Raw genomic sequence first — 22,768 nt, 5'->3', positions numbered from 1 at the left:
TTCCCACCAACAGTGTATGAGGGTTCCCTTTTCTCCGCATCCTCTCCAACATTTGTGGTTTCCTGCCTTGTTAATTTTCCCCATTCTCACTGGTGTGAGGTGGTATCTCATGGTGGTTTTGATTTGTATTTCCCTGATGGCAAGTGATGCAGAGCATTTTCTCATATGCATGTTGGCCATGTCTGTGTCTTCCTCTGTGAGATTTCTGTTCATGTCTTTTGCTCATTCATGATTGGATTGTTTGTTTCTTGGGTGTTGAGTTTAATAAGTTCTTTATAGATCTTGGAAAGTAGCCCTTTATCTGATATGTCATTTGCAAATATCTTCTCCCATTCTGTAGGTTGTCTTTGAGTTTTGTTGACTGTATCCTTTGCTGTGCAGAAGCTTCTTATCTTGATGAAGTCCCAATAGTTCATTTTTGCTTTTGTTTCTTTTGCCTTCGTGGATGTATCTTGCAAGAAGTTACCGTGGCCGAGTTCAAAAAGGGTGTTGCCTGTGTTCTCCTCTAGGATTTTGATGGACTCTTGTCTCACATTTAGATCTTTCATCCATTTTGAGTTTATCTTTGTGTATGGTGAGAGAGAGTGGTCTAGTTTCATTCTTCTGCATGTGGATGTCCAATTTTCCCAGCACCATTTATTGAAGAGACTGTCTTTTTTCCAGTGGATAGTCTTTCCTCCTTTATCGAATATTAGTTGCCCATAAAGTTCAGGGTCCACTTCTGGATTCTCTATTCTGTTCCACTGATCTATGTGTCTGTTTTTGGAGGCACATGTTACATTAAGTTGTTCAGTCTCTCTCTTTTTTTTTTTTTTTTGTTTTTTGTTTTTTGTTTTTTTGTCATACTCTGGAATAGCTCAACATGTCCTACAGTTCTTTTTTTTTTTTTTTTTTTTCAGATTTTATTTATTTGAGAGAATGTGCATGCAAGAGCATGGGGGGGATCCCTGGGTGGTGTAGCGGTTTAGCGCCTGCCTTTGGCCCAGGGCGTGATCCTGGAGACCCAGGATCGAATCCCACGTCGGGCTCCGGGTGCATGGAGCCTGCTTCTCCCTCTGCCTATGTCTCTGCCTCTCTCTCTCTCTCTCTCTGTGTGACTATCAATAAATTAAAAAAAAAAAAAAAAAAGAGCATGGGGAGGGGTGGGGGTGGGCAGAGGGAGAAGCAGACTCCCCGCTGAGCAGGGAGCACAATGTGGGGCTCCAGCCCAGAACCCTGGAATCCTGACCCAACCTGAAGGTAGATGGTTAACCAAAAGAACCACCCAGGCACCCTCCTACACTTCTACGAACTTGACATTGGCTATTAACTTGTAGAAGATCCCTCAATTTGAATTTATCTGATGTTTCCTCAGGGTTGGGTTCTACTTCCAAGGCTAGAATATGATGAAAGTATTCTATATCATTTCATTGCATTATATCAGTTGGCACACTGTTTCAGTTTGTCACATTACTTGATTAAGGTCTTATCTCCCAGGCTTCTCCCTTCTTTTTCCCTTTATAATGTGCATTCAGAATATCATCATCTTATCCTTGTCAAATTTCTGATTCATTTATTTATATTAGCAGACTCATGATTTCCTGTTTTATTTATTTAATTAATTAATTAATTTAAAGATTTAAAGATTTAAAGATTTTATTTGTTCATTCATGAGAGACACAGAGAGAGAGAAAGGCAGAGACACAGGCAGAGGGAGAAACAGGATCCATGCAGGGAGCCCGATGTGGGACCCGATCCCGGGACTCCAAGATCACGCCCCGAGCCAAAGGCAGACGCTCCACCACTGAGCCACCCAGGTGTCCCATGTAATCTCTATCATAATTTGGTTTGATGCTCAGATCGTCACAGATTTTGTCAGCAAGAGCCCCTCCAAAATGGCTTTTGTGTCCCATTGGCATGTCCTAATTGTGTGTTGAAGCCTGCCTTTTTTCTAGCACAAGAGATTTCCAGTCCCAGCTCTGGAATCACACATTTCTTCAAGGAGCTCTGGTTCCTTTTAGTGGAGAATAGTACTTAGAAACCAAGATCTGGGCACTAAGAATGCTCATTATAATTGGGGTGTCTCTGCTCCCCTCAGTGGCTAGAGGTAGAGAATATATGTGTGAATATATGTGTGGAGATAGATCTACACACACACACACGCACATACATGCATTTGTATTCATTTCTTTTATCCATCTCCATGATTTCACACAGTTACAGCTAATTCCAATAGAACACCATAGGTTCATTCTTGTTTTTTTCCTGGTCCATATTTGTAACTCTCTTATCTGATAGTAGTAATGGTTTCCATTATATATTTACATGGTTGATCAGTCTTGGTCAGACTCTGGCTACTGTAGCTCCTTTCCTCTGTGGCTGACCTTCTCACTCCACTTGGACTCTGACCTCTTAGGCATCAAATCCTCCTCCTACTGTAGACCTCCTTCTCAACTGCTTGGACTCTGTCCCACTACTCTTCATGGAAGCCCTCTTACCCACTTAGGCTCTGACATCCCACACTGAACTGCCTTCCAGATGTTCTTTTTATTCCTCTTAGGTTCTAACACCAGTCTAGTCAACTTCTTTCTCCTGACAGATGCCAGGCCTTGCCCCTACTTAAACACCCTTTCCCTTACTCTTGAGTTCTGACATTCCAGGCCAGACCTCTTTCTGTGGAGCCCTTATCTTGCTGGAGCCCTGTCTTTCCCTTATGAGGAAACTCTCCTCACTCTACTCAGACTCCAACACTTTGGGCCTGGTTGCTCCTACAGGAGGATATCCTCCTCCCTGTGCTTGAACTTTGACATTCTGCTCATACCTGTTCTCATAAATGACCACCTTCCTCAGCTTGGGCAGTGTGTGCCTCCATTGCTCCCATCACGCACACCCCTGCCTTGCTTGGGCTCATCTGATGGCTTTGAACTGAACTATTCGCAAGAGATAGGGAGAGCTTTTTAAAATTTGTGATGGTTTTCTATTAAAATACTTATGACACTGGAGTGGGATCCCATCGTACATACAGTTACACAAGATCACTCAGATACGTGTACATACACAGAACAGTGGGAATGATTATCCTGACAGTCCATTCAGCAGAGTGAAATTAGAAATGCAGGCCATCTTTCCTCATCAGACTCAGTTCCTGAGGTCAGCTGGAGGGTAAGCAGCTCACCCAGCTGACAGATGGGAACATAGACAGTTTTCATTCAGTATGACCCCCAAACTCAGGCCAGCTACTTTGTGTCTATAAAACCACGTCTGCTCTATGTTGGGGGCAATGTTAGGGCTTTTACAGGATTTTTTTTTTTTTTTTTTTTTTTTTTTTTACCATGGGCCATTTGACTCTAAGCACTCTCTCTTGAACTTGCCCCTGCACATCTTACAAGGGCCTGTAATGGCATGGCTCGGGTCAGTGAGGCCAGGTGTGTAGGAATACTCGGATGCTGCCTGAGTTCTTCTGAAGTTCAAGACTTTGTATTTGCCTCACACAAAACAAAAGCCTCTCCATTTGCTCCATTTGACTGTTAGGCCAGGAAGTGATGGCAGAGCCTAGGACAAAGTTACCTGGGCCAGGTGAGAGAAGCATGGATGATGGCCAGTGCCTGGGAAGCAGACTTGTCCCATTTCGGTTTTACCCCATCAAGGTTCTGCTGATTGGCCATGATAATTTTATAACTTGATTTAAAGTCCGAGCTAAATAAAGTCCTTCGAAAAGAGTTCCAACTTCCCTCACACGAACTGTTTTGTTGTAGATGTCTTTTTTCCCTACTAAGGCCATGGCCTTCCTAAATGCAGGCACCTTTTGTTGTTTGAGCCCTAGCCTTGGACCGAGCCCAAGGGGTACTCTGCACTACAGACTTGAGTGGTTGCATGAAGGTAGCAAGTGAAGCAGGCCCAGAGATGTTTGGAACTCCTTTAGATGTTCAGGGATGAGCAGCGTAATGGAGTGTTTGTTTCCTGTCTCTGGACTAGGAAGTAGTGTTTACTCCATGATGACAGACACGCACAAAATGGAGTGGAGGGTCTCCATATCCTCACCTGCACCCTTGCAGGCAGGGCGAAGCTGTCGTGCCAGCACTAATGAAGCAGTACAGGAAACGCCACTGGATAAGGTTCAGCTGTGAACCCTGGCCTCCCAACAGGGGAAAAGAGGGATCCTTTGAAGAAGACGACAGCTGGGTTTTGGTTTCAAGACCTTAGCACTGCCATCACTGGATATTCATCTGTCAGTGCACAGGGGACAACATGTGGGGAACAGTTGTGTCTGATCAGGCCACACGGAGGAAGAAATGGCTGATCTCCAGGGTATCTACAAAACCTCCCATGGCTGAGTGTTCTGCTTAGTGTAGCCAAAAAGATTGGATTGGGACTAAGGTTGGAGCTGCATGTGAGAAGCTGGGCACTGTGCTACAGGCCTGGTGGCCCTACCACGTCCCTCACCTTCCCTCAGCCCCCTAGCAGTGGAGGGTGCAGAGGCTTGGGGGCAAGGCCTGTGCCAGCTGGCCAGCCGAACCCAGTGGCAAAGACTGCTTCCACGTATACCACAGTCTTTAATGATCAGAGAATGCAGCCTGTCCCATGTCACTTCATCAAGGATTCCTAGAATGACTCCAGTTTTTCTCTCATTTGCTTAACGCCATGATTTCCTTGCAAGAAAATATTTTCTCTTTGCTTCCCCCACGCATCTCTCCCCTGCCCCCTTCCTGACTTGGAGTTGTTGGATTTAACTAGAGGTATTTTCTTTTTCAGGGGGGAAAAATGTGTAACCCTTGGTTGAATTTGTTTACTAAGAGTCCTCTAATCTGGGCAAGAGTTTTCGTCTGAGGGGATTTATTGTTCCCACCATAATGGCTTTTAACTCAGCCAAGGTTTATTTAACAGAATAGGAAGGGAGAAACTTATCTCCTCCCTAATCCCTCTTGAATGTTTACATTGCTCTGCCAAAGTAAATGCTGTGGCAAGTGGCAGCAGTCATTTGCTGTGTAATAGTCAATATGCAGCTGCCAGAGCTGATTGAAACATATTAACATAAGTGATAATACTGTCATAGAAGTGAAAAGTTAAGTTGCTTATCAGTATATTTTGATAAGCTACTTAAATTTTACAGTAGCATGTGCTGGCCTCAGACAGACATTAATGATGGAGAACTGTGCCGTTTATCTGTCCTCTGGATTGCCTCTCACTTCATCTGTTACCCTCGGCAGTGCAGCTGTAATCTGGACGAGGTGCTGTTTCCCTCTGCCTGGTGGGATCAGTGCTCCCCTGAGCATCAGGAATGGACCCCAGGAGCCCAGCAGGGTGGGCGGGAGCAGGACAGCAGGAGCTTGGTACGATATCATCCTCCTCGCTTGACTATCTGTCCCTTTGGGAAAGTTTCTTATGGAGAATAAAGCCTTTTAAATTAAGTGCCAGAACTTCTTGTGGGGGTGGGGAGCGGAGAGATAGTTCAACACCAGTTCTCGAACATTAACCTGCCTTGACTCTTAGTGTTTGTTTAGTTGTGTTTGTTCAGTCAACACCGAGCACCGATGGTGTGCTGGGCTCCATGCTTGGCCCCAGGAAGACGAAGTGAAGAAAGAGGAGATCCTTCCTTCTCTGTTTGTGCACAGTCCGTTAGCAGAACAGACACACCATTGAGTGCCACATGGTGTGTGGAATGTTCAAATGGGGGTATGCACGTGACCAGGACAGCACAGAGAAAAGAGAATTAGGGCATGAGGGGCGGGGATGGGGAGCGTGTGGGGAACCGTTATTGGGAGGATGCATGGAAATCAGCTAGTCTAGACCATGAAGGTCAGAGGGAGTAAAGGGCCAAGTGTATGCAAGCTCAGGCAGGCTTGAGGATGCCTGGCCATTCTCAGAGGGAGGCTGCGACGAGAGAAGAATGCACTTGGGAAAGCAGAGCACACAGCCAGTCAGGGACCTAACAGCAAAACCTCCAGTGCCATCCTAAGAAGTCCGGTAGTGATGGGGCACCACTGCAGGAACCAGATCTGTGTGCCACCTAGATGTGCGTTTTAGGAAGATTATTCCTGAAGCCTCACATTGGGGAGAGTTAGGTCAGGACCAGACTGTCCTTGGAGAGAAGGGGCACCATGGTGAGGACCCAGTAGAGGGAAGTGGGGACAGAGAGGTAGAGCTCCTCCTGCAGTAAGTCTCGAAGGGGTGCAGGAAAGGTAGGATGTTTGATGCTACAGTATGACTGGTTTCAGGCTCATGGGGCCTTTGTCCCCTTGCAGACAGCAGCAAGGGAGGTGCTATATGTAGGAGTGTGTGGCTGTGTGTGTGCAGTCATGTGGAACTTTCCTGGAAAGGGTGGGTATGGTGGGAGAGGCCTGGGGAGCTATTCAGAGATGGTTCCTGATTGCAGAGTCTGCTTTGAATTTCTTCTCTGTGAACCTGTTCTAGCTCTGAGCCATGGGAATAATTTATAATGGGCATTCAGCACTCCACCTTACACAGGCAATTTTTTTAAATCCCAGAAATAATTAGCATTCTGTGTTTCCAGCAGCCTATAACAGGAAGACTCTTCAGGATGTCGAGGAAAAACTGAAATGTACAGTCTTGAATCAGCTCCTGGTTAAAGTTTTTGACCTGCATACTAATATTTCATGTTTCTCCTCTTCTTTCCCCAGTTATCTTCCCTGGTTCGAAGTATTTTATAAGCTGCTTAACATCTTGGCGGATTACACGGCAAAAGGCCAGGTATTCACCTTCTATTTTATTCTTTTTAGCAAGTAACTTCAACTTTTTTGATTATTAAAGTAATATGTACCTTATATTCAATCAAAATGTTTACCAAGGGATCCCTGGGTGGTGCAGCGGTTTAGCGCCTGCCTTTGACCCAGGGCGCGATCCTGGAGACCCGGGATCGAATCCCACGTCGGGCTCCCGGTGCGTGGAGCCTGCTTCTCCCTCTGCCTGTGTCTCTGCCTCTCTTTCTCTCTCTCTCTCTCTCTCTCTCTCTCTCTCTCTCTCTCTCTCTGTGTCACTATCATAAATAAATAAAAATTAAAAAAAAATGTTTACCAAAAAAAGTAATGCACGCCCATTATAGAAAACTTGGGAAATAGGAAGGAAGAGAAAAATCTCTCCTTATATGTTCCTCTTTCCCCCTTCCTTAAAAGAACAATTGCTAGTATTTAGGGATGTTTTCTTCCTTTACTTTATAAGTAAAGAAATAATAATTAGACCCTTAGCATTCAGAGTTAATATTCTGATATTTGATATTCCCTATAAGTTCATGACATGTATTAAATTATAATTTTGCTAAGGCACAAATTTGAATTGCTTGTGTCATGCTGCAAAGCTTGATTTGTTGAGTAAAACATTTAAGTGGCAAGTGATCTACCCACCTCTCCCAAGTTCCTCTCTCAGTAAGGCTTTATTCTGCTCTTTTGGTAATTTCTTTAAGGGTCTGAAAAGTTACTTTAAAAGTTAACTCTATATTACTGTTCTTTTGGAAGAAATGATATGCTGAAGTGTCTTCTGTGGATGTCAGGGTCAAGTGGAGATTTAGACTTCCATGGCTCACATTTTTCAGGTGCTATAGTAACAGAAGCATTTCCCTGAGCTAGTAAAAAACACTGAATATTGTTCATGGGTGCATAACATTTTACTAAGGACCTTAGAAACATTAGAGAGAGAGAGAGAGAGAGAGAGAGAGAGAGTGCATATGCACACATGAAGTTGGGGAAGGACAAAGGGGAAAGGAGAGAGAAAGAGAGGAAGAGAAGACTCCCTGCCGCCCATGGAGCCCGATGCAGGGCTTGATTTCACAACCCTGAGACCATGACCTGAGCTGAAATCAAAAGGCAGGTGATTAACCGACTGTGCCACCCAGGCGCCCCTGTTGGGAGTTTTTATTATTTGGGAATTTTTTTTTCCACTGTAAGTATAGCTGTTAGAATCTTTGAGCATAAAGCATTTTCTTCATTTTGGATTATTTCCTTAAGAGGAGAATCTCAGATGGGCCATTTTAAGGCCATAATTCAGTAATTTTGGGGTAGGGGAGAGGGAAAGCTGTCTTTCATTTTTATATCCTTAAGATTCATGTCCTGGTGGCTCTGAGAAGGTCCTGTAGTGGAGAAATGTGTGTTATTCAGTGCTTCCCATCTCATTTGGCCCCTAAAAGTCCTTTTTATTCCATTACATATGTTAATATTCTGAGATACTAGTATTTCCTAGGACATACTTGAGGAAATGCTGTTTTGGAGAAGAAAAGTGGAAATTGTATGTATAATGAAGAAATCTTTCCTTCAAGTTAGATTTACTCACCAGCAGTATATTCTAGAGGCCAAGTTAACAGAAGGAAATAGAAATGGCTCCCTAGGTCACTGCACTCACTCTGAAAAGATGCTTAGGTATCAGGGAATTCTGTTACGAAGGAAAGTGATTTATTCTTTGATGAATGAATTCAAAGGTTATCTTGGGTCTGTTCATTGATTTCTGTTTACAATTCACTTTAGTCAAACATTCAGGTTTTCACTCAAATTTGAAAGATCTCTTTAGTAAATAGAATCGCATCACATGTGGGCTCTTAATAGTCTTAGAATTTGGGATTGACTCATGTATTTTTTTCTTCCATATTTATGCTCCAGTCATTAAAACACAGTAGACTTTTAAAAACATGCCTTGTGATACAGAAAAGGTTGGGTATGTACGGCCTATGCATAGGGGAGATATAATGATTACCTGTAAAATTGGTATACCATTCCTCTGGGCCATTGCCCCAGGAAGGACCCAGTCTCTTGGACTGTTGAAGATTTGCAGTCAGTGATGTGTTTTAGTGGAGTCTGTTTCCCCTGTACCTAGTCCTTTTACTATTAAATTTTTTTCTAGTTAAAGGAATTATGACACAGATGATATGGAATCTGTCTACAACTGGCTTATTTCTTGGCAAGGTGTGGATCATCAGATTAGACCAGGAGGAAAGAACTTTTATTTAAAACAAAAACAAAAACAAAAAACAGAATCCCTTCCCCAAGTCCAAAAGTCTTTGGGCATGGTAGGCTTCGGGGTGGGGGTGGGGGGTGGGGGTGAGTAATGACCAAGACAGCTCAGAGTGGAGTGTTGGAGCCTAAGATGCATGATGAGGGTGCCTGTCTGGATCATTGATCCACTATGGTTGTCAGCCTCTGGATGGGGCATTGAGGGCCACCCTTGGAAGAATTATTGAGTTGAAGAGGACATCCGAGCTAGAGAGCAGGCTGGCTGAGGGTGTTGGAGCCTAAGAGATGAAATGGTTGTTTATGTGTGACAGCAGTAGCTATGGTTTGGCACCAGATATCAGAACTCTAGGAGGATCTAGAAGGATCCACAAAGGAAAGGGGGCAGCAGTGGCCTAGCACTGGGGCTTTGCGGCCTAGGGTGGGGAGGGCATTCTTGTTGGCGAGGAGTGGACAGTAGTGGCCTAGCACTGGATGTCTGTATTCAAGCAGGGCAAGGAGAGCTTGGTGAATAAGGTCAGCCGTGAAAGATTGGTTACATATAAATTAGTAAGTAGATTAAGAAAATAGGATTGATTCTTCATTTCTATAGAACTTCGTTACAAATATGAAAAGGAAAGAAACTAGAAGGATTCCTGCGTTTGATTAGAATTAGAGCCATTAGTATGAACTGATGCCTTTCAATGTATGTGATGTAGAAATCAATAAAGATGTGTATATTGTGAGTCTTCGTGTGTGTAGTATGTTCGCTGGCTCTAACCACTAAGAGAGTCTGGGGTTAGCAATACCCAGGTAGCAGTGAGCACACGTAGTATGCAAATTGTCGTTTCTAAATAACATTTTCCACTAAAAGGAGACAGGACACTCTGAAGAAATGTCTTAATTCTAGGACCAGGGCAGGGGAAGTATAAAATGTGAACCTGGAATATCTTTTTGTGTCAAGAAGGACTCAAAGGAAGTGCTCAACACGTGATAGGAACATGTCAGAAAGTCACAGAAGTGAGCTTGAAATGGATAAGGAGGTTCCCATTGGTCCAGGTCTGGGACAATTTGAGCATTAAAATAAATAATGGTAACGAAAGACTGTAGCCATTGAATAAGACAGGAAAGCATGTGTGCTTACCAGTGTAAATCAGTAAATAGATAAGTTAAAAAATTCAATGAGAAGGGGATGTGTACATAAAGTATCACTCCACAAAATGCTTGCTAAACACAAAGGAGAGTAAGTACCTTCACAGTAGACTTCAGATGAATTAATCAGATGTTCAAAGTGGACATCATCAGTAATGGAATGAATTGAAGTCTGAATCAACAGAAAACATCAGACAATTGAGAGTTACTCTGCAAAATGGCTGGTCTCAACTGTCAAGTGCCTACAAATCTAGGAAAGACTCGGGACCTGTTCTAGACTTAAAGGCACCATGTGATTCTGAGCTGGCTTATGTTGTTATCCAAGGACATTATGGACACATCTGATAAAACTTGAAGGGACCTAAGGATTTGATGGTAATATTCTATCAATGTTAATTTCCTGATTTTGATAATTAGTTGTGGTTGTACCAGAGAATGTCCTTTGTGTTTATGGGTGATGGAACATGGTGTCAGCAGCTTACTTTTAAGTAGTTCAGGAAATAAAAAATTGCTGCCCTGTAATTGTATAAATTTGAGATTGTCTCAGAGCAAAATTAAACTTGTATGCTTGTGCACACACACTCGTCTGTGAAAAACTTGAGTGATTGATCAGAGTTCAGATTGAAACAGGTTTTTAATCCGGGCTCATTCTCTTTTTTCCCCTCCTTTCAACTCCCTACCTAAGACAGCTATGTGAAGCAGTGGAGAAATCCCTGGGCTTGCACCCAGAAAACCTGGATGTAACTCCTGGCTATGCAGCTTACTAACTGGGGGGATTTGAGCCCAGTTGTTTTACCCTTCAGGGCCTCAGTTTTCAATCTGTGAAGTGGGCTAGTTGTGAGGATCAGAGAGATAACAAATGGAAACACATGTAAGCTCAATACTATTAGCACAGACAGTTCCACAGGGTAGGAGAAAGGGCTTTTGCATAATTCTGTAAGCAGCATTCTTTTGAGCATTTTAAAAGTGAATCTGTTTCCAATCGAATAATTTGTACTGTTCTATATTTCATTCTGTGGCTCAATTTCACTAATTAAAATGCACAGCCACCATACTATATTGCATGCTGTTGTATGTAGTTCATTTTTACTTTCCATAATTGGATGCTGCTGTGTGTATCTAGTGAACACTCAATAAAATTAATTGAGGGTAATGATGATGAAGACAAAATCTATAGTGTCATCGTTATATCTCCCAACCAGCCCCCACCCTGTAAGCTAGGATTGTTTGCTTTTAAAAGTTGTTGCTATGGAGTTGAGTGGATACGTTCCCTGAAAGCTTATGGTATACGATCCGTAAAAGGCGGTCATGGTAGGTGTCTCACTCAGTAGAAAATGTCAAACTTGGTGTGGGAGGATCTATTTGGCTCTTCTATTGAGCTGTATGTAAGCAGTGTCTTTTGTCCAACCCCACTTGAGTATCAAGCCTATTTCTGTACTGGGACCAGCATCTCCCCAGCCCCCTCAGTCATGAGGGCCTCTAGCTCACTGTGTGTGCAGACCTCCCTGCAGGCCTCTGACTAGGGGCTCAGCCTTGCTTTTGTTACTTAGGCCTTTTATTTCTTTCAGGAGAATCAGTGGAATGAGCTTCTGGAAACTCTGCACAGACTTCCCATCCCTGACCCAGGAGTGTCTGTTCATCTCAGCGTGGTAAGTGGGGACAGAAAATTAGCAATTGCCGAGAAGCATTTCATTATTGACGGTGAGACGGAGTTAGCCAAACAGGATCATCTTTGTCATCTGTATCTTCCCAGGCCCTACCTCTGCATACTCTGAAAGCTCTGGACTTGAGACAGGCCATGGAGTTCAATTTCTTCCTTTTCTGGGATTCCATAAGGAATGGGTCCCAGATGTCCCCAGGCTTCTCTCTTCCTGGTTGTCATCCTATCACCAGCATCTCCTAGATGGCAGGTGCTGGGGTTGGAATGGCCCCTCTCTGCCTCCTCAGCCCCCCACCCTGGGGATCCCTGCCTCGTGCTCTGTCCCCCAGTACTGCTATGCATGCCTCTTCGCCCATCCTGTAGTCCCTGAATTTTCAACACTGCCTCTCTCCTTTTCACCAAGCTGACCTACATTCATCCTTCAGAACTCACCTTGGAGTTTATTTCCAGAGAAATCCTCCCCTTGACCCCTGTCCCCAAGTCCTAGTCAAGGGTTTTCTTTTTTGTCCCCAAGCAGCTTGTACACTTTGCAGTGCTTAGTCGTATGCCACATCTCTTTTCCTGTCTTGGCCACTGGACTGTACATCTTCTTGAAAAGAACAGGGATGGAGAGAGCCTAGCATAGTTCCTGGCCTCCAGTAATAATCGTTTCTTTAAACTCTTTTAAGTACATGCTACACGATGTATAGTAAGCCGGGTGGAAAACCCTCTGAACTGGGAAGTTTCTGTCCTAGCTGTAGTTTTGCCAGTGACCTGAGTGGTCTTAATTAAAACATTTAACCTTGTGGACCTTGAGTTCTCCATTGGTCAGATAAGGCATCAAAAAAGGTGTAGGGGATCTTTTTCATATTTCAGTTACTGGAATTCTCTACTTCTCTAGATCAAACCCTCATCTCCACCTTCATCAGAATTCTCAGATGGATCCCCTTAAGCCAGCTCTTGATTACCCAGGGGCTATTTTTCCTATGTTGTGGGATCTGAATGTTTAAAAAGTTGGTTTTGTTTTTGTTTTGTTTTGTTTTTTAAGATTTTAAGATTTTATTAGTTTCCTTTGAGAGAGAGAAAGAGCAAGCAAGTGCAGGGGAGCTGGGGAAGGGCAGAGGATGAAGGAGAAAGAATCTCAAGCAGACTCCATGCTGGGCATAGAGCCCAACGTAGGGCTTGATCTCAGATCATGACCTGAGCTTAGATCAAGACTTGGACATTTAACTGGCTGGGGCACTCAGGATCCCTTGAATGTTTAAAAAAGTTCTCCCGGATGTGAGGGCAATCTGGCTGTAGCATTTGGCACCCCATTCATCTGGCTGATCTGGCTGCCTAAGCAGGCGTCCCCTTCCTCCCTCACCACTCCATGTGCATCCCTCCTGAAGCTGAAGCTGTGTGCTTAGTCAGAGAGGACAACCTTCCCTGATAGAGGAGGACCGTTCTTCAGTCAGGGGTATATGAGTAGCTGCACTCCACTGCTAGAACCTCCAAATAGGCTCTCGAGGTCTAGTTGTAGGAGAATGTAGAGTAGTCAAGCTTCCAAGACTCTAGACACATCCAAATGAGATGTTGCATGTGGCAGTCTGCCTTTCTGTAGATAGATAGGTAGATAGATTTTTTAAATAAAAGAAACTTTTGTCTTTCATCTTCACTAGAACCAGGTACAGTGTTGATATTCAGTGGTTAGTATCTTGGTATTAGCCTTCATAAAGAAAATGAACATATCTTACAGGTTTTTTTTAAAAATGATGAACAAATTGAAAATAGTATTACTACCAGTAACTAATAATAGATCTTCTACTTATTAAGTTATTAATTTCTGCCAAGTATGCATCCCTAATGCTCAAAACAATTCTGCAAAACAGATAGTAGTGTTCTCATGTTATAGATGAGGGTTAGAGAGGAAAAGGTACTTGCTTATCCAAGGCTATGTGGTTAATACGTGAGAAGATTGAGGTTTTCAAACCCAGGGCTGACTTCCAAGCCTATGTTCTTTCCACTAGGCCATGAGTGTTGAAAGAAAGGGAGCAAAGAGGGAACTGGTAGAGGTTTTTGCTCATTTTAATAAAGCATAAGAAGGAAAAGAACCTTGTTCTAACAAGGCTAGATTTTCTCTAGAAAATCGTAGGGAAGACTGCCTGAAAAAGATGAAGAAACGAGCTTTAAACCTGCCCAGGTCATTGCCAGATAGCTAAACAACCTTGCCTTTGTCTCTGTCCTTTTTCCTAAATCAGCTTGATCTCTCTGTTTCAGTCTGTAATGACATCCGACAGGTAGCTGTGGAGTAGCCTGGCTGGGTCACCAGCTGCTGGGGAGGAAGGGCCAGTCCTTCCCCTGAGTGGCTGCCAGGCCTCAAGGACAAGCCATCCCAGGGGCAGGAGGAGAAGCTGTTGGGGGGGAGGAGGTGCAGCTGTTTCGTGCCAGTGATTCCTAGGAATGTTTCTGACCTCCTCTGGTCCCAGCATTTCATGGGTGATGGAGCAAGACAGAATCTCAAAGGACAGCCTGGGGACTACTTGGTTTTGGAATTGCGATGCCTCACTGTTAACAACTCATTGCATCTGTAAAGACGGATATTTGTTTCTTTCCCATTTACAAAGAATTCTTCTCTCACTGTTTCATTTCTGATTTTGAAGGGTGAGTCTCATCTAGTTTATAAAGGCTGAAATGTGGAAAAAAAATGAATGGCAATCCTATACTTTGAGTCTTCAGAAGAGAATACTTCTGTATGTCTGATATAGGTGTTTGAGAAAATAGAAATGTAAACTAGAGGTTGAACAATAATAACTTTCTATTAAAATATTATTTATGGAAAAAATATTATTTATGGAATAAATAAAAAGTGCTAGGCACTTCACATATGTAACATTTATTCTTCATAACAGTTTTGAAGTAGATATCACGATTCCCATTTATAGGTTCAAAAATTGAGGTTCTGAGCTGTTAAGTGAAGTTGCCTGAGATCACACATAGCTATGAAGTGGTGACTCTGTGGTCCTTGTGTTTTCTCCCTCACTGTCACTCCATCATCCTGTGGATGTCCATTACCGAACATTTCCTCGAACTCTTCTCTAGCCATTTCATATAGAAGTTGGTATCTTGTGGCAGCACATTTAACCTGCTATTTTACTTTTGCTATTTTAATCCTCATTGTTAACTAGTTTCCATGCTACATAATCTCTACTGTAATACCTTATGGGTAATGTTTTGGCACAGACACGCAACGTTTGGAATGATGCTTTGCAGAAGGGTTTTTTTTTAATGATCTTTTCATGATTTTTTTTTGCTTTTACTTTTTAGTTTATTTCAAGTAGCTTTAGCTGTAATTTGTTCAGAAAAAGGTTGGTTTAGCAATCTCTTAACAGTAGGAAGAACATAGCTGGAGTTCTGCAGAGCTGGTTTCAGTTCCTGGTTCTGTCACCTGGTAACTGTGTGACCTTAGTGCCCTAAGCCTTAATTTACCCATTTATAATGTGAAGATAATACGTATCTTAAAATCTGTCACAGAAATTAGAGATAATATTGATACAAATACCTGGCATAAAGCCTTCTATGTAATGCGTACTCAGTCGATATCTGTTGAATATTAGGCGAGTAGCTTGTACTATTACTGTTGTTATCGTCATTACTGCCGTTGTCCCCTGGCCTTTGATTTCAGGAATTCTATACAACCCATTCTTCTTGAGACCTATTTATTTTGCAATTATCTAAGAATGGAGAGGAGGGACTTCCTGAAATGTCGCTTGGGGGTCCAGGTTTGAACTTAGGCCATGGCTAAGCTGACCTTTTCTGCTGCAACCTTTCCTGCCCTTTGCACAATCCCATCTTTAATTGGCCAGCACCAGACTCTCCATTCCTGCTTGCCATTGTCCTCCAAGTCTTTAGTAGCACAGAGGAGGTGTCATCAGTTCAGCCTGTTGTCATTTAACTCAGGGACATATGCTCGTCACATATATGGAGAAGCCTCCTTGAAAGTTCTTTGAACAGGTCAGGTTTTCAGCTCCAGTGAGTCTCCCACTCCCTTCACTGGAGATTACACTGAAGTCAGGAGGCTTCTTTGCAGAACATGCATAGGGACAGAATTCTCCACTCTCAGCCATCTGTAATGGTCTCAGTGCAGCAGTCCTGCAGTTGGAGCTGTCCTTAACATCACTTGGGCCTTTGGGGCACATTTTGCCCGCAGCTTGTATATGGATATAATCTCAGATGCTAAAATGAAATGGCAGGTTTGGTTGGTAAGACCCTTGCTGAGTGAACCTAGTGATACTTGATCCCTCGGGTCCACTTGCCTCATTGAACAATAAATTATGAAGCCTGCAGCTTTCATGTGTTCAGAAATGTGCAAACGTTGTAGGGGAATTTAGCCTTTAACCTCTTTGAGCTATTCATTTATCTCTCCTGAAGAAGTTCATCTCTCATAGAAAAGAATTCCATCTACCAGACTGGTGACTTCCTGTGTCTGGCTGGAACCCAACATTAACCAAAGAAAATATTCTTTTGTCATTTCTTGTGAGTGAAACTCTGTTTCCTCATCGAAGTGAAAAACTACCTTCAGACCATTTACCTGATTGCTGAATAATGTGCTTCTTGCATATTTTTGCAAAAGTAAGTAACATTTCCTTTTCTTTTCCAGCATTCTTATTTTACTGTGCCTGATACCAGAGAACTTCCCAGCATCCCTGAGAATGTGAGTACTTGCTAGGGCTGGGGGATGGGAGATTAAATTTTTGTTCTTCTTTTATTTTTTACTTACTTTTAAAAGAAAACAAACATATATTTTCCCATTATAAAAATAATGCATTACAAAAGCAAAACTAGAGAATATTTGAAAAGCATAGAAAGTACAAAGAGGAATCATTATGCCTACTTCTCAAAAGTAATAACCTATTAACATATTGATGTCTCATTTTAGCCTTTTTAGAATGAATTTTTATGTAGTTAAAATTACTGATCATATGCATTTTTCCATCTCATTCATAGAAGCCTACCTATTTGTTGGCCGTGTAATATTCCATTTGCTATGTAGTTTACTTAGCTCTTGCTTCACTGGTGTGCATGTTCATGGTTTTTAGTTTTTGCTGTTGTAAGTAAAATGTTTCTATATAAAGAACTTTGCTATAAAGATTTTTTTTTTGGTTAGGATTTACTCAAGTAGAATTATATTACATTTCTGTATTCATAAAAAGTATTTGTGGATATAAGTGTGAAGTCTGCCCCACCTCTTAAAGATTTAGGAGTGGTTAACTTGAATCTGAAGGAGCAGAGGCTAATGTTTGCCCTCTGAACAAATTGAATTGCATATCTAGGCGTAAGATATATTTTCAAAATGTTTTACCCAGATTATAAGTAGTGCTATGTAGAACTAAACATAGATTGACCACCATGTAGGCATTTGATTACTTTTTAAAAATTGTGGCAAAATATATATAACATCAAATTTACCATTTTAACCACCTTTAAATTTACATTTCATTGGTGTGAATATAGTCACATTGTTGTGCATCATCAGCATTCATCTGCAGGACTTTTTCATCTTTCCCAACTGAAGCTTTGTACCTGTTAAAAAACAAATGCCCCATATACCCCCTCCTCCAGCCCCTGGAAACCACTATTCTTTCAGAGTTTCTCTTTATGAATTTGATTAGGTACCCAGTATGGGTAGAACCATACAATATTTGTCATTTTGTGTCTTGCTTATTTTATTCATGCCTTTGTGGTTCATCCATGTTACAGCATGTGTCAGAATTTCCTTCCTTTTAAAGACTGAATAATATTCTATGTATATAACATATTCCATTTTGTTTATTCACTGATGGACACGAGTTGTTTCTACATTTTGGCTATTGTGAATAATGTTGCCATGACCATTGGTGTACAAACATTTGTTTAAGGCCCGGCTTTTAATTTTTGGGAGTATATACTTGACTTTTTTTTTTTTAAAGTACTAGAGTAAGAAGTATATTTTTAAATAACCATTACAGATTCACAGAAAGGAAATTCTTTTTCATGTTGTCTATAGAGCAGATATAATTATAAATGTCAAATAATCGTGTGTTATTAATGAAGTTAGTCTATAGAGTTGTTGTTAGATAACTATCTTAGTTGGGATTGCCAAATATATCCATAGTGTTTCTTATCTATATGATCAGGCTCTGGTAGAAAATACTTCCTTTTTGTTTGCATTAAGTAGTAAAAACTTTGGAGCATAATTTCCATTTCAGCAACAATAGCTTATGTTACTGAGTACTACTGCTTGTCAGATGATGTATTCATTTTCTCATTTACCTCTCTTAATAAACTTTACCTTTCTCATTTACCTCTCTTAATAAGCTTAGGTGGTAACTATTGTGATTATTATTTTATATGTAGAAACAGGCCTGAGAATTTAAGTAACATATTCAAGGACCTACAGCAAAAAAGTGGTAGAATTAGAATGCAAACATTGGTCTTTCTGATTTTAGAGACTGAGTTCTCATATACTATGCTATACTTTGAGCCCATTATCTTGCCCTTCAATTCCAAAAAATTCCATAGAAATGACAAAAGAACTATAAAATTAGAAAAGAATGTCCATGTAATTCCAGAAGGAGCTTCCATGAGCCAGAAAATTTGAGAAATTTCCACAACATAAAGGAGATAATTACTGATACTTAGCAGTCAATAAGGAGTAGATAATGGAGGAACCCAGAAAGAATTAGAAAACTCCTGTGGAAGAGCAGTAGGGATGTTCCATGGACAAATAGCAAAAGGTTGTATGTTGAAGGATTATTTTCAAATGCCATGGGATGATTATAAAAATTGGCTATGTAGATCACACTGAATATTTTGGAATAGAAAAACTCAAAGTCTTACAGGCCAGTCTCTTCATGGCAACAAGTTAAGACTAGAAATTAATAACAAAGATTTAAAATATATTCATCTACTTGAAATAGTGGTTGGGTCAAAGGGGATAAAACATTGAAATTCTGTATTGTTTAAATATTAATAACAATGAGAACACTAAACAACAAAAACCTAAGGGATGCAGCCAAAACTATACTCAGAGGAAAACTGATAGCTTCTAATGTTTTTATTATAAATAAGAAACTGAGAAAATAATGACCTTGACTTTCAGTTGAAGAAACTGGAAAATGAGGGGTGCCTGGGTGGCTCAGTTGGTTAAGCGTCTATTTCTGCTCAGGTCAGGGTCTCTGGATCGTGGGAATGAGCCCCAAGTCAGGCTCCAAGCTCAGCGCAGTCTACTTGGGATTCTCTCTCTCCCTCCTCCTACCCTCTGCCTGCTCACGTGTACTCTGTCTCTAAATAAATAAAATCTTAAAAAGAAATAATCTGGAAAATTAATAGCAATCAAAAACCCAAACTAGAAGAATTTAATTACAATTTATTTAGAAAATATTGTTAAAGTAGAATTGAAAAATAAGAGTTTTTTAAAACTGAATTTTTGAAAAAGAGAAATAAAATCTTAAAATTATGCAATAAATTTGATGGAGATAAGATTTTCTAGAAAATTATAAATGATTGAAATCAACCTAAGAAATAGGAAATATAAATATAGAACCATAACTTGAAAAGATTAATGAAGCTTTTTTGGCCATCACTACACCTTGCTGCTACAAGTATGTGAGGTTTAGGTGGTTATATAGGCATGTTAAGGAACAGATTATTATGTAAACTGTTCCAAATTATGGAAGAGTTGTGTATTTGTATGTATTACACTAAAAAGCAAAAGAAAAATCACTCGTAATCCCATGTCTTAGAGAAAGTCACACTCAGAATTTTCCTTTCCTCTTTATGATAGTAGTAATTTCCACTCTATGCTGCCTGATGGCCTGGGGGAGATAGGTAGCTGGCTGACCAGAGCACGGGGTCCCTGCTCCTGCTTCATGCATTGCAGGTTCATTTTATCCACTTAAGTTGGGAATTAGGTAATATTTTGTTTGAGACAAAGAGGTCTTTTTGATTTAAAAAAGAAAAAAGCAAAGCAGTTTTAGAAGCTACATTTTAAAAAAAACACAATAGATATTATACCAAATACATACCTTTATATCAGCTTTGTTTTTATGACAGTGTTTTATGGACGTTTGCCTATGTCATTAAAATTCATTACAAATATCTTTGTTATAAAAAAGCATTAAACAAATAAGAAACACATATAGAAAAAAGTGAATTACTGTCTTTCCTCCCTCACCCCTAAGTCCCATTCTCTCTCCAGAGTTTGCAAGTCCTACCAGACCTTTTAGATCTTTTTCAATGTATTTAGTATTATATGTGTGAGTACCTATGTATGTTGTAGACATTTATTTAAGTGTAAATGTAATACTATTCATATTGTTTTGCAACTCACTTTTTAAAATGTATTCTAAAACCTGTTCGTATTGATTTACTTCATCTCTTTTTAAAGATTTTTTAATTTAATGGTATTTCTATTCTTATGAAAATAATACATAGTTATGGCTGAAAAAAATCATATAGTACCACATAACTGTTGATGAAAATTTCAGATTCTCCTTACTTTCCACTTCCCAGAGGCAACCACTTTCAAGATTTTAGCAATTGCAGTATTTCTCTCCATATTCTAAACTAATATAGCACATATTACTATATCTTAACTTTTCTTTTTCATATATCACCTATTGATTTTTCTGTGGAAGTTGAGAATTTAGATCTCTTACCACCTCTGAGCCTCTCTTCCCCTAGAAGATAACTTCTTTTCACTCACATGTTTTCCCTCTGCCATTTTCCCCCTATCTTCAGAGGAAAGAAATTTTTTTTTTAAAGATTTTATTCATTTATTTGACAGAGCACAAGTAGGTGGAGCAGCAGGCAGAAGCAGAGGGAGAGGGAGAAGCAGCCTCCCCACTGAACAGGGAGCCCGACACGGGGCTCGATTCCAGGACCCTGGGATAATGACCTGAGCTGAAGGCAGACACTTAACCAATGACCCACCCAGGTACCCCTGCCTTCAAAATTCTGAAGGCATTTTCAGTCCTATCCACAGTAGAACAGTCATTTTCAGTGATACAAGGTCTGACTATGTTGCCTCCAAAACAATACTTTCTCAGGAAGCTACTGGAGAATGATTTATCAGAATAAAGGAATAAACAAGAAGATGTGAAATCCAGGAACTCTGACAAAAAGTCATACAAGAAGGAAATTGCAACCATAATTGATTGTCTCATTCCACATGCTCACTGAATTATAAACATTATGGATTTAAAATTTTTTTCTGGGGACACTTGGGCGGCTCAGTGGGTTAAGTATATCTGCCTTTGGCTCAGGTCATGATCCCAGGGTCCTGGAATCGAATCCCGCATCGGGCTCCCTACTCCACAAAGAGCCTGCTTCTTCCTCTCCCTCTGCCCCTCCCCTCCCCCTGCTTATGCTCTTTCTCCCTTTCAAATGAATAAATAAAACCTTTTTAAAAAAAAAAGAATTTTGAAGACATAACTCTATTGACTTCTAGTTTTCCTGTTGAAACTTGGAAGTTGTAAGCCATTGTGATTCCTGATTTATTTTTTAGGATCCTTTATATATCTCTGGTATTCTGAAATTGTCCTTTCCATCTGTGCTGGGCACTTGGTGTCTCATTCAGTCTAGAAACTCATGTCCTTTAAAGCTAGGAAATGGTGTCACATTATTCCTTTGAAAAGATTCTTCTTAATTTTTCTCCTTTCTCTGGGGCTTCAATAGTAGGATGATACTTCCTGTGTTGATCCTCTAATATTTTTTTTCTGTTTTCCATCTCTCTCTTTTAGTTGTCTTTCTACTTTCTTTAACAAATGGTTCCACCCTTTTGAATTTCTTCTGCTATCATTGTTTATATCTAAGAGCTTTTTGGTGGTGGTCAGTAAATTACTCGTTGTTTAATGGCATCTTGTTTCATGAGTGCAATATTTTTTCTTGTCTCTTTGAGACTCGTTTATAGGTCTAAAAAAATGGTTCTTTTTGCATATTTTCTTCCCCAACGTTTTCTCTCTCCTGTTTGTTTCACTCTGTATCTTTGTAGAGAGTTTCCTCAAGTGCCTGTCCAGCCCTATTGAAGGCTGAGGCACTAAAAAGCCAAAGTGAAGTTCTGTGTTTGTGAATGGGACTTGTTACTGGCTGGCTTTTATGGTAGATGATGGAAAAGAGGAGGCCTGGTTACTTGGTGCGGCATATGTAAGGGGCTCTCAAATGTCAGTATCAGAATCTTTTCTTTGGAACTAATCAGTTATTTATTTTTCTTGCCTTGTATTCTGTCTTGTTTTTGCCGATGAGCATCATTCTGGAAGCTGAATGGGGGTGATGAGTTAACAGCATGTATTCTTTTTTTTTTTAATTTTTTTTAAATTTTTTTTTATTTATTTATGATAGTCACAGAGAGAGAGAGAGAGAGAGGCAGAGACACAGGCAGAGGGAGAAGCAGGCTCCATGCAGGGAGCCCGATGTGGGATTCGATCCCGGATCTCCAGGATCGCGCCCTGGGCCAAAGGCAGGCGCCAAACCGCTGCGCCACCCAGGGATCCCAACAGCATGTATTCTTTAAACCGCCTCCCATTTTTTATTTAATGCTTTATCCCATCCTTAGCTTATACCTGGTGTCACCATGTCTTTCTGGTTCAGTTCTTCTAGAAAGTAAACACTTCTTTGCTGGAGGACTATGGGAAGGCTAATTGACAAGTAGAGTGAGCTGGAAGGGCAGAATCTTATTTTTATTGGCACCCTTCCTCCAGCCTTCAGAGGTTCTGGGTGTCTCCATTTCCTTGAACTTTTTTGGAGTTGTGTGGTATGAGTTGGGCTTGAGCTTGTGCCCTAACCCTCTGTCCCGGCTTTTGTGTTCTGCCCTTTGTGGGCTGCCAAGCCATCCTTCTTTAGTTTCCCAGCCTCAGTTGGCACTGTTGACCTGTTGGGCCACATCATTCTTTGTCATGTGGGACTGTCTTGTATGTTGTGGGATGTTAGCATTTCTGAGATCCACTCACTACATGATGATAGCTTACCCCCTTCCGTCTATGACAACCAGAAATATCTCTAGACATTGCCACATGTTCCCCAGGAGTGAATGACCCAGGTTGAGAACCAT

General features: G+C 41.0%; 1 protein-coding gene across 20 annotated transcripts in view; it reads left to right on the top strand.

Annotated features, from left to right (window-relative positions):
• Positions 1-22,768, top strand: part of DENND1A (DENN domain containing 1A) — a 508,126-nt gene that overhangs the window by 235,881 nt on the left and 249,477 nt on the right. For 12 of the 20 annotated variants that reach the window (XM_072777848.1, XM_072777860.1, XM_072777851.1 and 9 more), the window contains 4 exons: positions 5,187-5,309; positions 6,618-6,687; positions 11,630-11,710; positions 16,340-16,393. In XM_072777848.1, coding sequence (XP_072633949.1) covers positions 5,187-5,309; positions 6,618-6,687; positions 11,630-11,710; positions 16,340-16,393 — 328 coding nt within the window. Of the gene's footprint in view, positions 1-5,186; positions 5,310-6,617; positions 6,688-11,629; positions 11,711-16,147; positions 16,216-16,339; positions 16,394-22,768 lie in introns of those variants that run through there. The other 8 variants (XM_072777866.1, XM_072777861.1, XM_072777862.1 and 5 more) reach the window with 2 other exon arrangements.

This window comes from Canis lupus, chromosome 16 (genome assembly GCF_048164855.1).
Source record: "Canis lupus baileyi chromosome 16, mCanLup2.hap1, whole genome shotgun sequence".
In the NCBI taxonomy this organism is placed as follows: domain Eukaryota; kingdom Metazoa; phylum Chordata; class Mammalia; order Carnivora; family Canidae; genus Canis; species Canis lupus.
Note: the sequence above shows the minus strand (reverse complement) of the source record. Positions and strands in the feature narration are given on the sequence as shown.